The sequence below is a fragment of the Asterias amurensis genome, chromosome 13 (assembly GCF_032118995.1).
Source record: "Asterias amurensis chromosome 13, ASM3211899v1".
Lineage (NCBI taxonomy): Eukaryota > Metazoa > Echinodermata > Asteroidea > Forcipulatida > Asteriidae > Asterias > Asterias amurensis.
In genome coordinates, this window is record NC_092660.1 from 12407545 (window position 1) to 12426272 (window position 18728).

Sequence of the window (18728 nt, forward strand, 5' to 3'; positions counted from 1 at the left end):
TTTTGTGCTACGATGTGTGCTTAAGCAGCTCTATAAAAATGGGCCCAGGTCTGATAAATAGTTGGGTAAGGGTGTAAACTGTATAAGGTTTGTCTGATGGTGGTCGATCAGTAGACATTTCCCATAGTGCAGGCCATTTTCCCTTCATCTCCTCCAAATTAAGTCAACTGAACTGATGAGATTTGACTGCCTGAATAGTCTGATCCCTTTATGATAAAATGCTAATCAGAATTCATTACACTGTTACAGAGAGGGCACATGACAAAGATGGGAGTTGGCTAGTAAAGTCCTTTTTCAAGATGCTATCGGAAAGGAGGTTTTTAAGGGATTTCTTTTTTTTTTTTACTAAAAATGTCAAGTTTTGTTATGCCAGAAAATTACTTTTCAAACATGGAGGTGTTTTAAAGAGGTCCAGACAGTGTACGGACTTGACAAACAATGTGGACTTACACACATTCACAGAGTGTATTTTACTGTTGATTTTTTTAAGTTTACTGAACATTGGATTGTCCGTAGAGTGTATGCAGCACAGAGCTTTGTAAACTGGGGCCTAGTTGGAGCATTGGTCACACTATTCCAGACAATCAATTTTCAAAATGTTTGGGGTGTGTTTGGGGAAGAATGGTTTAAACGAGGTCCACAATGTGTAGGTACATGGGACTTAGAAATGCCCACACATACACATCTTTGTGTTGCAGTCACTGTGAGGACATTCATTTGTTCTGTACAATTAGAATTCTTCAACACTGTAAATTACACTGTGTGAACATGTGTAGGTCCACATGGTGTTTCAAGTCCCTACATTACGCAGACTTAATTCTTTTGTTGTCAAGTTCACACTTTTATTGTAGTGTTAAAACATTGGTTTTCTTTTACTTTGTTGAAGAATATGAATTTTTCCAAGTGCACTTTGTCCGGGTGTTAGCAACACAAAACCGAGTGTACAGAGGTTCAGTTACAGTATTGGTCACAAAAATACCTAGATGGAGAGCCAAGCTCCACCTTCCCTTTCGTATGTTCTCAAGCTTTTTTTCATTACCGACCTTACTTTCACAAGTGCTCGGCTGAGGTTTCAACCAAACAGTGGAAAGATTAAATTCTGGCTCCAATATAAGAATGCCCGGACTTACACCGCAGTCTTGCGGCGATCATGCCAAGTTGCCATGGTAACACGACAGCGAGAGCCAAACTTAATTGCGGTGTCGGATTTAATTCAAGTTACCGAGCCTAATGGTTTTATACATGACGGTTTGTCAGCAATGTAAAGGACAAATTCAATTTCGGTAAGAAGCTGGAATCAATTGAGTTTCTTGACATTTCTGCGGAGACCTTTTTGTCAAAAGTGAACAACAGTCCTCGACTGAAGATCGCTACTGTATTCACTTAGAAAGCGGACTCTGTGAGAACAAAGCAATGACCAATGTCTTGTCGAGACTTCTTTTCCAATGAAACAGTACCATGTTTCTTCGATCTACATCATTGTAAACAGGAGGCAACGAGTCACAATGCTCAATCTTTATATCCAAACCATTTTGTCTGAAATTTTATTGAAGATATGAGAACAAGTAGTCCTTTTACCAAGGCTGTTGTCGTAGTGTGAAAAAAAATGCTGAGCAAACTTTTTTCCGCATTGTACATTACCACGACTATCTTTCTTCCTTTTGTTCATTTATTTATTCATTTTGTATACATCCAAATAGACACCTTACATATGAAGTCACTCACACTCTCAGAAAAGCGCCACCACTGAGGCCAAAAAGTGCTCACAGTGGGGTTAAAGAGCTTCGTCACTGATGAGGCCAAAAGAGATAAATAATTTGATGATAGCTGTTCTTGTGAGTAAAAAACGTGACCTCAGCGTCCCTGTGCCGCTTCGCTAGGGGTCTATCGACAGGTAAGACTAGAATTAAGTTAATAGCATGCCAATAGTTGCCTATCAAGATGCCAATCAAGACGGCAATTAAGACACCAATCAAGAAACCAATCAAAACACCACTACAAATGTCAATACAGGAAACAGTTTGCAAGATTCATTGCCATTCATACTTTAAAACATAACACATGAATCACTCAGCATAGAGACATTCTCGATCTTCTCATCGTCTTACGGGATTCAATTTGAACATCAATAGGAATGTTCGAGACTCCACGTACAGTCTAGTAATTATACATGGGGCATGAGATCATGCATGGCATGTCGGTAATCACAAAGTACATTTACTCAACTCGCGTAGGTTCAAGTACTTGTCGAAGGCAACCGGACAGTTTTTAAAGACAAAGTATGGACTTGGCCATAATTAAACTTTCTCCGTCACTGGCTTTGTTCCCAACTTCCCTCAAGACTCAGGAATGACTGAGGACTGCACAAACATTCCATTCTACTGATGTTTCGTTGGACCAAAAGAATTTCAAAGACAGATATCGGCACAATATAAATGCCCTTATATTATTATCAGTATTTGCTAGCTATTGCGAGGGGAAAAAACTTGCTGAATTTCAATCTGAAAGCTCATTGATTATACAGCTCGAATAAGAACCAAAATACCTTCAAAGAAATGTATCTGTTTTGAATACAGTCAAGTAGAGTTTTTTAATGGAAGCTTTCAAAGACAGAGATATGGCTTTTGAAAACCCCTCAAATCACAGATTCTTATTTTGATTTCCTTTATATAAATAAAAGCCTGATGTATGTTAACAATACTATTTTGTGAGTGTTTTGTTCTTTATTAGGTGACTATCAAATTTGATGAAATTTTCACCGGTATGGTGAGTTTATTGAAAAGTAGAGGATAGGAGTTTATTTACTCTTGCTTGAATAAAAAGCAATATTCAGGCAGGTTTGTACAGACCATGGACAGATTGATGTGGTAAAGATGTACAAACTTTTAAAGGTGCCATCACATTGTGATTTCTCTGGGCAGAGAATTAAAACCTATGATCTCCCCGTGGTTCAAAGGTCAAATCAAAGCCAGTGCTATGGAGGGTGTGGCCTCTTTCATGCCATCCAAAATTTAATAAGAGATTTGGAGATGAAGCTCTCTCATCACATACATGTAGGCCTCTTTCTGATAAAATTATTAATTTAAAACAAAATATTTAGACAGTGTCCTTTAAAACAACCACCTGACAAAAAATTACTAAATTGCCTCAATCTCAAATCCGATTATCTAATCATGTTCCTTCCGATCAGTCAATGTCACTTGACAATTTCCAACTTTTTCATTAGCCTCTTGTTACGTGCCACTCATTTTCATCAAATTGATGTGTTTTTATTGCCAAGATAAACACAGTTGGCGGATATAAACCCTTATTTAAAAACTTCAAGAAAATGTAGAGAAATTCGGAAGGAACTTATCGAAGCGACTTAACGCTCGCCTGGTAATAAACTACCTCGGCGCCACTTGTGACTGAGAGTGGATAAGCGAGGGTGATCGTAACTAAGGCGAATCCAATTTGTTCTATCTCTGGATCTCAAGTACTTTACTCGCTACCGACCTGGAAGCTTCATGGAGGAAGTATCTTGCCTCTGGAAATGTGGCTCGTTTTCCAGGATACATTTATCCCGGATGGGAGGGGGGGGTAAAGTACAGCGACTGATTCGAGAGATGTTGAGAGTTAAGGTTGTGTGGTCGCAGGTCTCTTGATACTAATGTGACGCGGCGATTGACAATGACAGCAAGATTGCGATGGGCTTCAGAATGACTGATGACAGATCGGATGGGTTCTCATCTCGGATGATCAGAAAAGAGAAGGGTCATATTCCCTTCCATCCTCCATTTTACATAATATAAATCATCAAGAGTACTCAAATTTTATATAATTCTACTTTCCTTGTTATTGAAAGCAGAGTTTGAAGCTCTTTTTAAATAGAACAAGGGGCACTTGGTTCCAATAACTGGATGACATTCATGGGGAGCTGAATTTTTAAGCTGTAAATAATTTTCCAAGATAAGCTTTTAACCTAAAAAAGAAAAGAAGAGGCACAATCAGCACAGAAAATTATCTCATTAAAAAGAATTTGCACAAAATATTTAAAATGTTTATCAAGAGATTAAAACTGGAGATCAATTTATTGCATATCCTCTCATTCATCACAGTTTTCTGGTGATTTATTAGGATTTGAATATTCATCTATCTATCCATCTATTAGATTTGAATATCATCCTCAATCCATTCCTAGAAAAACACCCCACAAACCAAGTTCTTTGTTAATTCCAAGTTGTCCAGCCTGACATGACTAGATCAGCCTCAACAACCCAAGGTTTACACAGCATCTCGTCTCCCTCTAGACCGCTGCTCAGGAAGTTGCATTCTATGAGCAGCTGTGATTATTTCCCGTCTGCTTTGTTCCTTCTTTCCGTCTTCAACATTTTCCGAGATTTTGAGGTTGGATCACAGGAAACTCGCAAGGTAATTTAAATATTGAACAACGTGTGCTTGTCAATAGAGAGGCAAACTGTACACAAGCATCATGACCATTAGGCAGGAGGACCTTTACAAGGCGGCCACTGGCCTTAAATACCAGGTTGATTACATTTGGTGATGGTCATAGGACAGTGCGGACAATACAACTCGTTTACAGTACAAAGTAATTACCTGGAAATCCACACGACTGAAGATCATCCAAACAAGGAAGAGCAAGACAACAACAACATAGGAATATACCAGTAATTGCATATAGACAGGGACGGATGAGCCATTAACATTACAACGACAAAACAATCATTTGTTTAAGTGAAAATTAATTAAACCCAGTCATAAAAAGTTACAGATGTCTCAAACACTCACACTTTAAAAAAAGGTAACTCTCCTCAAATAGGGAGAACAAGCCTTTACAAATATCATACTGTAAATTGTAAGTCCCATATTTACTATACGAGAGATGTAAATTTATTATATTAATTTTATTTGTTTCTTATTTGGATGAAATCAGCCATGGTTAATGTGCAGTAGCCCCCTCTTGTGGTTTAAAAATTGCAGTTGGTGATAAAAAGAAAAGAAAAAAAGTGGTTCATAGTCTTTATAAACAGCCCCCTCTGTTGTTCATGTTTGGTCAACCAAAAGTTAAGGGCTGACCTGGATGGTCTAAATCCTTTTCCCACAACAGAAATTTTTTTTGAAATTTGCATTTTTTTCAAAACTTTGCTCAGTCAACACACTCTAAGGGAAATGGAAAACCCTGATGGAGTGGGGGAAACAAAATTTTGCAGTGTGAGATCTTTTTTCCGGAAACATTAAGAAAAGTGGTCATAAATTCATAGCTCTATAGATTGCTGTTCTCTACTAATTCTCAATGGTCAAATCGAGGTTGCCAATAAAATAGTCAGGTCTCTTTAAATTTATAAGAAGCATTATTTGTATTGAAATAAAGGATACAGTGAACCCAACCAGACCTCCACGGTATCATGAAGTTATATTTACACGTCCAAAACAAACATGTCAGAGAAATTACTTCCACGCTTTGAAAATTAATTTTTCATTTCAATTAAGAAATTTGCTCTGCATCAGATGTTGGCTTTCGGAGCCTGGACTCGTTTCATCAGAGCAGTGTGTATATGTATCCCCAAGGGCAAGCCCCTGGGTGGAGCATCAAACCCCCATTATGTCCCAGCTTGAGGAGCTTCAAACATCAATTTTAAAAAGCAAGCATCTGATTTTGATGAGATACAATGCGTGATCTTTCGTGGCGGTGTGAGGAAACGGATTATTGCACCAATGCTGATAATGACAATCTCTGACTTGAAGAGTCTGAGATAAGAAGGTGGGATGTGTTTTTTCCCAGACAGTTCAGGCCGCAGGATTGAATAATCTTGAGATCCAGTGAAGAGTCACTCGAGGTCAGGTTCTCATATCAATCAATATTTCATCAGAATGTCAATTTGGGAGTGACAAAGGATGAAAAGTTCTTCATTTGGTCTTGTTTGAAGACAAATTCTATAAACAAATTGTGAAGTTGTATACACAATTATGAAATATCTAACCAGGGGTGCATTTTCGCAATCATAACCAGAAACTGTTATCTGTGAATTAGCCATTGGTCAATCACTGGCCAAAGACCAAAACTCAAATATTTTTGCCAACATTTGTGCATTGTTGATGTTTCTTTTATTATTTTTTACACAATATCTTTCTAGCAGCTCAGTGGCTCAGCATGGCATTCAAGCCATTCACGTTGTAAGAAGATTTATTGACCCATTTCACCTGACGTCATCATCAGAATAAGCTTAGTTGCGCCATACTGGTGTCACTGTGCGTTATTCAGTGAACTGTGCATTTTAGGCGACTCAGCCTTGACGCGTAAACCCATTGCCAACCAAAATAGTGAGCGTAGCATAGTTGTCATGTGTTGTGTGTGTGCAAGGGGTCAATAGCACCTGAAGAAATAAATTGCTATCCAACTGCAGTGTAAAATAAACAAATAAGGAGCAAGTTCGATCAGCGACCATTTGTCAACCACTAGTCAGTGTTCCATGGTTACCTACGCATGAAATGCATCCTGGGTACCAGGTAGAATCGCCTGTATGGTCGACAATAGTCAACTTTAGTCCCTTGATCAAACTTGGTCTATAGTGGATGTAAAGTTTCAACAAAGTTAAAAGAAAATATTGAGAGAAACTTACCCAGCTCTGAGAGTTGGCAGACAAAAAGTAGATGTAGACAGGACGGGATTGAACAAGACAAAAGAATGGGGAAAGAAAAATAAATGTTAAAAGTTGACTGTGAAGGACACCTTTTAATGTAAAGCTCATACATTTTTAAGTTAAAGGGAATATATATTTTGTTTTGTTTTTAGCCTTAGACTGTTTAAATCCAATATAAATGTAGATGTACACATTATACAATAAAACTAACATGTGAAAACTTTATTTCAAAGTTTATAGTGCTTTAGAGATACTGCTAAAAACCTTGAGAGGTTTATTCCACAAATGAACAATACTTCATAATTGAAATAGACAGTCTGAGAACATTTCTGCCGGTAAAGTTTCTCAAATTCAGACTTTTTCCATGTACTTCAAAGTGAAATGTTGCTCAAAATTCTTTATACTTTCAATAGAAGTTGTACTTCTAAACCAAGTAAGTTTTTTAGGAGCGGTTACAAAATGTAGACGTATACCTTCCCTTTAAGAAGGTGTGAAAGCAAAAATTGTGTAAATATCTAACTCCCCTCTTGAATCAACAGAGCTCTCTTCAAAATACAAACATAGAAGTGTCCGCACCAACCCCTAAAACAGCGTCTGCTCCTACGAAACACTTTATAACTTCTCTTAGATCTCTTAACAGGTCTTTCTGAGTGTCTTGGTAATTTCCTTTTAACCATTTCAAACATCAACTTCTAAATATGTAAACTAAACAGTTTTAACCGGTTGTTTTTACAAGAATTGATTTTTATTTGAAAACATTATCCATGCGACTCTAAATGTTTGGTGAGTGCACCCATACAACCAGGTATTAAAGCTCAAAGCAAACACCCATTGCTTAAAAGTGTTGTTAGAGTAAATATATTCTCGGTTCAATTTGAGTGTTGTTTATTTTATATTTCATGCGTTTTTGTCTGCGGCTGAAAAGGTGTGTGTACTAAGTTACGTATAAAGGTCAGTTAGGTTCATTGGGTTTAACCTGGAGGCCTTGTAAATACTCTCTTGTTATGATCTTTAAATTAAACACAGTCTTTTGTGGGCCACGTGGCTTCAGACAGAATGATTTTAGGTTTGCATGAAACACTTCAACGGGGACTATTGGGACACTAGGTGGGAGCAGACTTACCAGGTAGATCCAACCTTCGCAGTAATGTGCACATGCTCAGAACAATGGAAACTTACAATGCAAGTCTGCTGCCACCTAGCACTCAAAACTCTCCCATTGGCAGTTGTGGATTTTGATTATTATTGGGGAGAATTTCAAACTTTCTACTCAAACTTAGTTTCCAATCAGACCATGCTCCCTTTGTATGCAACTAAACAGGCCAAGGGTGACTAGCCACATGCTACACAGAAGCAAACACCTGGGGCGGATTGCACCAAGCGGTCTTTAACCGGTCTATGCGCTTTAGTCGGCTAACTTGAGACGCGCTCAGACAGTCTTTAATTATAGACCGATTGCAATAGCACGGTCTATAATTATAGCCAGTCTTAAATCTTAAGTCTGCCATTAGCTGGCTATAATCGGTCTTAGTTTTGTTTTTTAAAGATGGCGCTGCACTTGTTAGTTGTAGACGATTTGATGCAACTAGCTCTCACAACGAGACCAAATATTTAGGGATATATTACACCCATGAGAGGTATTGTGATGATGATTGTATCATAAATATATGTTCCCAAGAGTGAAAATGATTGGATATCCGATGATTTTAACCTAAGCAATAAGAACGATGCCGTTACGCCAGTGCTGCAGATGTGCTCAGTATTATGGGACATTTGTTTGTATTGCATTACTTTTCGCAGACTTATCTAAGACCGGCTTATTGCAACAGGCTTAATGACTGACTAAGCTAAGACCGTCTAAGGCAGATAGCCGGCTATAACTGACTGGTCTTCGACTGCTGACTAAGACCGTTTTATTGCAATCCGCCCCTGAATGAAACTGTATAAGGCTACAAGGCACATCATCAAAGACTGCCCTAATCAAGGCTGGAATCATATAAGGGCCATGGCTTCCATTGCCCTTGGTCATCCAAAAGTTTCCCATTGACTTTAAGATTCTCCAATGGAAGTGCCCTTTGCAAAGGCCTTGCCCTTTTAAAGATAGAATTCCAGGCCTGTTTTGCACCTTGACACTGGACACTATTGGTAATTGTCAAAGACCAGTCTTCTCACTTGGTGTATCTCAACATATGCATTAAATAACAAACCTGTGAAAATTTGAGCTCGATTGGCCCTAAAAGTTAAGAGAGAATAATGAAAGAAAAATGCCCTTGTTGCACAAGTTGTGTGCTTTGAGAGGCTTGATTTCAAGACCTCAAAATCAAATTCTGAGATCTTGAAATAAAATTGAAGTATTTTAGTGAGTTTTCTTTCTCAAAAACTACGTTACTTCAGAGGGAGCTGTTTCTCACACTGTTTTATACTATCATCAGCTCTCCATTACTCATTACCATGATAGGTTTTATGCTTTTATTTTTTAGTAATTACCAATTAGTGTCCAATGCCTTTAAGGATAAAATGTAGCCTCACCTGAGGTTGAGATTCTCCACTTCTCTGTCCAGCGATTCGGTGGAGTCAGTGACCTCAATCCGCGGCCCGATCTTGAGACTAAGTGAGCTGGGCTTGAGCATCTCTGAATAGGGATGTCTTCGAACCTGTCGAGGGCTGTCTGAACTTCCACCGACCGTGATGGGGTAGAAAATGGCGCCCCCGCCACTGCTACGCGAGTCCTGATCAACAAAATGAGAAAAAAGGCAAACCAATTAAAAAGGTTGAATAGATGTTAAATTTCCATCAGGGATTAAGAATATTACTGGGTTTTACCCTTACACCAATGTGTGAAAGCACTGTATGCTCAAAAAAATCAGTAGGCATATTAGACTGAGGTAGGATTTGAACCCACAACCTTTGCCAATCTAGAGCAGATGTCTTTACAATTAGTCCACCATGATTGCCCGGTAGCTAGAAGCAGTTCCAATACAGGAAAACTTCACAAGTGGATGTTAGCTTCAATGTAAAATGTCAACAGTACAGTGTTTTTAACCATCTTTAACAAACACGCCATGCTTTTTGTGAGTAAGGAAGGTTCAAAGTACAAAAAGTAGGAAATTATCACATACACAAGCTGTGACTATCAAGCAAAGAGTTGTTATAGAGTGAACATCTTACCACAGAAGATCACAAATGACTGGGGAATGTTTACACCAGCTGTCACACAAACGGTTACTGTGGCTTTTCAACATCACATTATAACTAATTCATTGACAAGGCACCACTTAACTATGTATGGGACAATAGTCAACGACTGTGTTTTCTAATGTGATCTGTTTAAGCACGGTGACACTGATTATGGAAACTTGCAGGTCTCAATATACACCTGTTTTTAATTCTAAACAATTTTGATGTACCTCATACAATATCCACATTCAATGTTCAGAGCTCGAACTTTACACTGGACTGCAGGGCCCAACTTCATAGCGCTGCTTCGGCCTACTGTAGCAGAAAAATGTGCCTAGGTGCAAGCATATTTCACAGGTTAGCAGAAAAATTGGGCGGCCATATTGCGTGTTTTCCGTGGATTTGCATTGTGAAGCCATTTCTTTTCGTGTGGTAAGCACCGTAAAGTTAGCATGCCTTTTTGTGTGCTTTTGGTTAGCAGCGCTATGAAATAGAAATAACACAGTAAGCAAACAATCGCACGCTGAGCAGCACTATGAAATTGGGCCCTGGCCTGAGGTTTTAGTGATAGGCCAGTCAACCTGGATTGGACAAGTCGGGCGGCCTTGTGTTTTTCAATTGAATATCAATACATGTACTGTGTCTTGAACAGCAACAAATGACTTTGACCAATCGATGACATGCATTGTAAACGTTCTCGTTTTCATTCTCGTTATCGAGGCCTGTGTAACTGGGCCTTTAGTTGAGATAAATCTTCTCCTCTTACAGATGTCTGTAGTGCATAAATACATTTTGTTTGGACTGTTGGGAATTGTTTTTTCTTATTTTGATTCTGGTCATATACAAAAAATTCTGGTCCAGTTAACATTTTGAGCTACAAGCCCTCTGGTCTTGTGGAATTTTCTCCCAAATTCAAGCCCTGATGTTTTTATTTTTCAACTCTATACTACCAGATGACCAAAAGGAATAAATTTTAAGCATGGGGTTTTTAACCTCCTGAAAAAAGTACAGGGTTAAGGTATGATAGGGTGGCCATTTTGAACCTATTCATCACCCACCTGCCGAGGCAGGAGATAATGAATGGAAGATTCAACACTGATGTATCACCTAGGCAAAACTCGGCATCCGGAAAAATTTGTATGGAGGGGACACGCCTCCAGGAAATTCTCTGATGAGAAATCAGCTGCATAAGACATAAGACATAAGACATAATACACTTTATCTTCAAGTACACGCTAATCCTCCAATCAGATTCGCAGAACGGAGCGTTGATAAAAACCTATATTGCACGGCTAATATCACTACCTGCGTCTTGTGTGTTCTATGTCACGCGCCAAGTTTGCTTGAAGATAAATACATTATCACACGCGCGCTCAAGGAAATATGGAAAAATATAGCACTTCTGTGTCCCATATCCAACGCGGCCGAAATGAATGAGGATGTATAAATCGCACTGTGAATTAATTATAGTATAAACTAAAGTGGCTTTCTCAACGACACAACTGTCACACTCACAACTGCACACAAACCCACACTCCATTGACCTAACCACCAGAACCCTCAAGCTCTCTGCACTAAACTGTCGCTGACACAGCACACTGTCTACAGTCTAGACTCTAAGGTGTACTTCAATAGAAACAAATTTTGATGTGTCATTTGTGATTGAATTTTGTTTACTCATCAACTAAAATTACAAAAAAACAAAAAAAAGGTTTTTAAAAAAGCCAACTTATAAAAATTGCTGACCCAAGGGTAAAGGCAACATTTAAATTATTAGCACACATAACTACAAATTTGTGTAGTTTCACTTTACAGAAAACAAGAGCACAGGCCTATAGTATTATAAATAGTCATCATTTTGCATTTTAAAAACATTCAATTTGAAAAAGGCTTAGACCACATTTTAAAACTTACTTTCCAGTCAAATGTTTAGTCAGAATCACAAACAAAATATGCAGTGAGACAGTGGCTGGTCACAAACCAAATCTGTCAGAAAGTATTCTACCCAGTGTTAGGTAGAGTGCTGGCCATGTATACTCCAGACGAGGTTTCTGCACATTAGGAAGATGGCGATGATGTTGGCAAGTAGGCAAGATGGACAAAACTAAAAACCTTGACGTCAGACCGTCCATGCAGCAAATGGCTCAATGACCCACATCCCCACAGCTTGTGTAAACATTTTCACAGATTGTAAGGCCGTCCTTTTCAAAGATGAGTGCAATGACCACAGGCGGTCATCTTCTTCTTAATCCATCTTCCTAAACAAGAATAATACAACCCGATTTCCCTAGCCCAAGACATCCCCATCCTGCGGTTGACCAAACACATTGTAAAGACCCCCCTGTACGACAGTTACAGTCAATGGGGTTTAACAAAAGAGCAAACTGCAAATTACCCTGGTCGATGCGGCTACTCTGCCCATGGGCGTTTAGCTTTTCAGCTCCGACATCTTCAGTGATTGTGAGGAACGGCCTTGAGATGTAGTGTGAATAGAGATACTTGTCAGTTCTTGTAACAATTCAGACGGCTTCATCATTTGTCAGTTCGGTGTTGTAAAACTTTAAAAGAGCACCGCGCGGGAGAATTTTTTCTTGAGATAATAATTGTCGTCTGCGCATGCTACAAAAAGTTGTCGTGGTGTGGTTCAAAACCAACAGCGCCACCAAGGGCTCAGTATAGAACAGGTTAACTTGAAAAATGCTTGTTTACTCTATCACAATTTGTAACCATTATTTGGCCTGCTTTTAAGACACTGAACACGTTTGGTAATTGTCAAAGACCAGTCTTCTCACTAAATGTATCCCAACATAAGCATACAATAACAAGCCTGTGAAAATTTGAGCTCAATGGTCATCGAAGTTGCGAGAAAATGAAGAAAGAAAAAAACACACTTGTTGGACGAATTTTGTTGTGTGCCTTCAGATACGAATGAAAGACTTCTGGCTAAAAGTCTTTTATTATTTTAGTGATAAATTACCTCTTTCTAAAAATCTATGCTACTTCAGAGGGAGCCGTTTCTCACAATGTTTTAAACTATCAACAGATCTCAAATGCTCGTTAAATACCAAGTCAGTGTTTAACTTAATATTTGTTTAAGTGTACCTTCGGAAAGTTTTATTTTTATTTTCTGAAGGCCAGTGAAACAAAAATGTTAATGCTGTTTAAAAAGTAGCCTAGGCCTACCCTTAAAATTTAGTTAGAAAGTCCAAAATAATCACTTAGATGTCAAAGAACGAGAAAGCATAATCGTAACAGGGGATGAGAACTAAATATTGGAGGGAGGAGGTATAGGCCTTCCCCCACCGATTCAAAATAATAATTGCGAGGAACGCTGAGCGGTTGGTTTCGATTCCGGCTAGTGGCATAATGAGCAGGCCGGTACGGCACTCTGACTTGCCTCATACACTGACACGATAGTGGAATGCGAACTTCCGAACCCGTCCTTTGGAAAACCGAAGCTCAAAATCTGACATTAGTGCGGAGTTGCGTTGTAATTTTTATCAAGTAGGGTTTGTTGAGGTGAAACCATTTTCATATAAACCTTTTTTTGGTAGTGTTTTCTAAAACTCGACGTTTCGATTAGACACCCTCGTCGTCTTCAGAATTGTCTTCATTCTTCTCTGAAGACGGTCAGAGCATACTGCACGAAACGTCGAGTTGTCAAACTACCACAACAGTTCCAGCTATGGATACGGTTGGGGACAGAATAACAAACAGTTATTGTCTCACTTGGTGTATCTCAACATATGCATAAAATAACCAACCTGTGAAATTTTGAGCCCAATTGGTCGTCGAAGTTGCGAGATAATAATGAAAGAAAAAACATCTTGTCACACGAAGTTGTGTGCTTTCAGATGCTTAATTTCGAGACCTCAAATTATTTCTAAATCCGAGGTTTAACTCGTGGAAAGTTGCTTCTTTCTCGAAAACTGCTCCATTTCAGAGGGAGCCGTTTCTCACAATGTTTTATACAACCTCTACCAAGTAGACTTTTATGCTAATAATTATTTAGTGTCCACTGCCTTTAATGACCCTTTACACTGTGACAAAATGCACGTCAAATGCAGTTTGTCTTGGTCCGCCATTTTGGAGTTTGAGTGTAAAAAGGTATGGGATAGACGTCTATCTGTACGTGCTACACCTCAAAATAAGCGTCAACCTGACCACCATACTCATTAAAGGCAGTGGACACTATTGGTAATTACTCAAAATAATTATTAGCATAAAACCTTACTTGGTAACAAGTAACGGAGAGCTGTTGATAGTATCAAACATTGTGAGAAATGGCTCCCTCTGAAGTGCCATAGTTTTCGAGAAAGAAGTAATTTTCCACGAATTTGATTTCGAGACCTCAGATTCAGAACTTGAGGTCTCGAAATCAACCATCTAAACGCACACAACTTCGTGTGATGGGTGTTTTTTCCTTTTATTATCTCGCAATTTCGATGGCCGATTGAGCTCAAATTTTCACAGATTTGTTATTTTATGCATATGTTGAGATACACCAACTGTGAAGGCTAGTCTTTGGCAATTACCAATAGTGTCCACTGTCTTTAACGCCTAAAAAGGTAAATGTAGATCTTTTATCAAAAATGAATAAGTACGGAAATAGAAGTTAGCCCACCACAAAAGCATGATCTTCTGATGGAGCCGGAAAATTCCCTCCTTCGTGAACTCGTTGCATCGTTGCGAACTAGCAAAGTTGTGCTCACTTTTTCGCCATTCTTTGAATCTCCAGATACGCCGTGTGACAGTCTGTTTACGTAGATGACGTCACTTCAGTTCACCACCCTAGCGCAGTAGTTATGCTCTTCACGACTGTGGCCGTCTTCCATAACATTTAAAGTCTTGCATTTCACCGTAAAATCAACATTTTGAATTGGCCATGATGGAGTTATATGACGTCAATGAAGACTGTATTAGTTTGATGCTGGTTGTTTCCCTTGTCATTCAAGTTTATAAATACGGGCGATTAAGTGCTAACTTTAGGCAACCAAATTTCACGACAGTCACGTTGAAGTTCTTACTTTGTTTGTGCATGGTTGCTGCAGGCCTACACCTCTGACTCAAGACAGTTCAAGACGTGTTCATTCTAAGTTCATTCTACAGCATAATTTCCGCTCCCGGAGTCACTTTGGTGGCTTCTTTGGTAGGGCAAGATTTGGCAAACACACAAAGCCTTTTGCATTTTATCAGTAGCATGCGTATACATCAGACAAAAAACTTAAACCCAAGTCAACTCATCCAGATTCTAAATGTCAGCAAAAACCACAATGGTGAGTGCCTCTGCCTCTTGGTTGAAGATGACATGTGTACACCTTGTGCACGGTCAACTAACTGTTCTTTGACCACACCGATACACCTCTATGAAATGAAATATTTCCACCTGTGCCAAACCGCCTGGCGTTATAACACCTCCAATGACACTTTGGCGCATATCTCATACAGAATAATAAACCGATAGCAAACACTGCATAGCCGGAGAATGCGGCCTCACCACGCGATTTTAACAAGTCTCATGTCCTTCGCTCCTTCACGGTAGAGTTAATAATGAAACCCTTGTTTACATAAAAATATCAACTTCAATGCTTTCATTCTAGAGGAAATGGAGTCATTTAAAGTGCTGAGTGGATCATTATGAACCTAGTTATTGTTCCAGGGTAATTATTGTGATCATCAAAAAAATAAAAAATAAATAAAATAGTAGCCCTATGTCTACATGGTATCTCAAAAGAACTATCACCTTTTGAGATGAAATGTTCAAAGGTTCATTGTATATTATCTACATTTATACAGCATTAAATCGAGGGTTCCAAAAATCAAAGGTAGTTCTATACCCGTTCGTCTTTAAATCTTAAAACTCAACATAACTCAGCTCTTCATTCCTCCCATACAGCCTCGTTTGCGGGGTGACATTGGTTCGAGCGATACAACCCAAAATGGCGACAGGAGAAGGACATTGCCGATGTCCCTACAAAATCCATACCCGTTACTCTCATTGAGCATGTATATGATTCATTGCACGTATGCAAGGCACGACTACACTATAATTGCTACTGTAATAATAATGTATGGTCGTGAACGACCAACTCGCCCTGTTATTGCAGCTCATTTCCTACAGGTTTTATTGGTTTCTGTATAATTATCTGGTAAGACCGTACGCTGTTTAATATTTGAAAAATTGCTCGCATTTACCCCCCCCCCCTCCCCAACACACAGTAATTCTGACGCTATCTACTACCATCATCAAATAATAGTACATGATATAATATCATAACATTAAACAAATTTGAATGCGTTGTAGCATCCAAATAATATTTACGAGGTGACATTTTGACTATTCCATTTCACGAGGCGAATCCGAGTGAAGTGGAAAAGTGAAGATTTATATTCTGCAAGAATGCATGATCGTTATATAGGACTCCAATACTAGTATTTTGTGTTACGTCACACGCAGCGACTGTGCCGCACATTGGGGTCGGCGTGATGCGCCGCATCGCCTACAATTCACACAATGGTGATAACACACTTGGACATTAAAACCTCCCAAAATGGCGCAACCTAGAAGGTGATGATGGCGTCATAGGTGAATTGGGTATATTGGACTACAATATTAAACTGTGGAGCATCGTGGCAGTTGTATGACAAAATAATGGACGTGACGCGTGTTCCACCAATCAAATGACAAGGATGTTGTTTTCACCACTAAATTAACTAAAGTAATACCATTGTTGACCAAATCCCATCTGAAAAAATAGTACTAGTCCATGGATCCTTACTTGACGGAGTGTCAATTTGCACATTCACAAACATAAGCTTTGGTATCGCCCATAACCCGCCCAAACCATGAGCAAAAATAATTTGAACCCACAAAGTAAGTAACGCCTAAAACAGTATGGGTGTACATAGGGAACCCGACCACAAAGTGAAACAACCATGGGGTATAGTATAGTGTACGAGCATCAGGATCTAATTAAACTCACAGTCTCTCCACCACATAAAGGCATCGATCGAGAAAATGAGCACATGGAACGTTCTCATAATCTTACGACCTCCACAACCCAAGAATGAAGGCTAAAGCCATGTCGCTGAAAAACCTTGATGAGCGATATTTGTGTTCCATCAATAATAATCTATACTACAAAGAAGAAAGAGTATAAGGATGGCTCTTGCTAATAACTGAAAGCAAACTAATTCTTCTTCACCCACTAATGGCCTTGCTATAGTAACGATTTGATCTATCACCAAATACCTGGTATTTGAAAATCATTTAAACCATTCCAGTTTAGAACTAGTATTGATCTGTTTCAGACCACAGATTACTTTTTGTGCATTTTATGGTGGGATCTAAGTTTCCTTAATATTTTTTTATATATTCCAAATTATTGTTTAATCTGTATTGAAAAAAATCAATTGGATTACCTTGCACAAAATAATCATAATGTACTAAATTGTATTTGTATGATCGACTATCGTCAACACTGTGCATACCTGGGTCAAATGTCACAAGCCCAGCCATTCACTGCAATTGGAATTAGCCTATACACTTATCATTTAACAAAAATTGGGGCTGAACACACAATGGCCTTTTCCAAACTAGGACTGTAAACCCAGGCCCCGGCTTGGTTTCCGCCGTCACTATTTTGGAGTACGGTACATTTCGCACGGTGCTTCAACATCAAGCGGAGCCCAGAGCCGGAAAAGTCGACGCTTGGAAAAGGCCATTTGTGTAGTTGTCAGCTGTTTCATATTTTTTGCTGACACATTCTAGTCTCTAAATAATTAATTGCTTAATCAATCTTTGTCTTTAAGAACGTGGCAAGTACCGGACATTTCAATTCAGCAAGTGAGACCGCCGACAGACTTTGGGTCTAGCCTTACCATCAATGAAGCACAGCAGGCAACCTTTCTCTTTAATACAATGAAGATGTCTTCTAATCATTCGAAATATTTGAATTATTTATCCTCCAAATTCCATAATGTCAATCGAACTGACAATTACTGAGCTGCTTTTAAATTCTATTGGGAAATACTAAACTATGTATTTGCAATGATTTAAAGGATTCGGGTACTTTTTCAAAATGTCCACAGATTTACATTAAACTTACAGGGTTTGAAGATAATGATAGTGGAAAGCTTCCCTTCAAATATTACTACCTAAGGTTGTGTAGTTTTTGAGAAATGAGTAAAACAAGTCACAAAATAATTTTGGTCTCATTATTTTAGCATGTAAAATCCCCTTAACCAGTTATGATATTATACCAAAACCATAGCATAACTGGTTAATACGTTTTTACATGCTAAAACTGAGACGAAAATTACTACTTTTACTCATTTCTCAAAAACTACAGTCAGTAAGTAAAATTTCAAGGGAAGCTTTCTACTATCATAATCTTCAAACTGTGTAAGTTTAATGTAAATCTGTGGACATTGTGCTTTTTTGTTAGGAAAAAGTACATATACCCTTTAATGCCAGTTGGAGAACATTGTTTCACATCTTCAGAAATGCAAATGTTAAATCTATAGCATCTTCATAGTAGTGAAGTAAAGTGTCTTGAAGGCACTGGACACCTTTGGTAATTGTCAAAGACCAGTCTTCTTACTTGGTGTAGCCCAACATAACAAATCTGTGAACAAATCTGCTCAATTTATCATCAAGTTGCAAAAAAAAGTAGTGAAAGAAAACACCATTTGTTGGACAATTGTGTGCTTTCAGATGACTAAAAAAGAATTCGGGCCTCTTTCTCAAAAACTACGTTACTTCAGAGGGAGCCGTTTCTCACAATAATTTAGACTATCAACAGCTCTCCATTGGTCATTACCAAGGAAGTTTTTATGCTAACAATTATTTTGAGTAACTACCAATAGTGTCCAGTGTCTTTAAATCCATAGCATCATTGGTATAGTGAA

At 38.6% G+C, this 18728-nt stretch overlaps 1 protein-coding gene across 1 annotated transcript in view; it reads right to left on the reverse strand.

The window, feature by feature from the left end:
- Nucleotides 1-9166: 9166 nt before the first annotated feature.
- LOC139945726 (uncharacterized) overlaps nucleotides 9167-18728 on the reverse strand; it is an 87060-nt gene continuing 77498 nt past the window's right edge. The window contains exon 2 of the mRNA XM_071943100.1: nucleotides 9167-9370. Coding sequence (XP_071799201.1) covers nucleotides 9167-9370 — 204 coding nt within the window. The remainder of the gene's footprint in view (nucleotides 9371-18728) is intronic.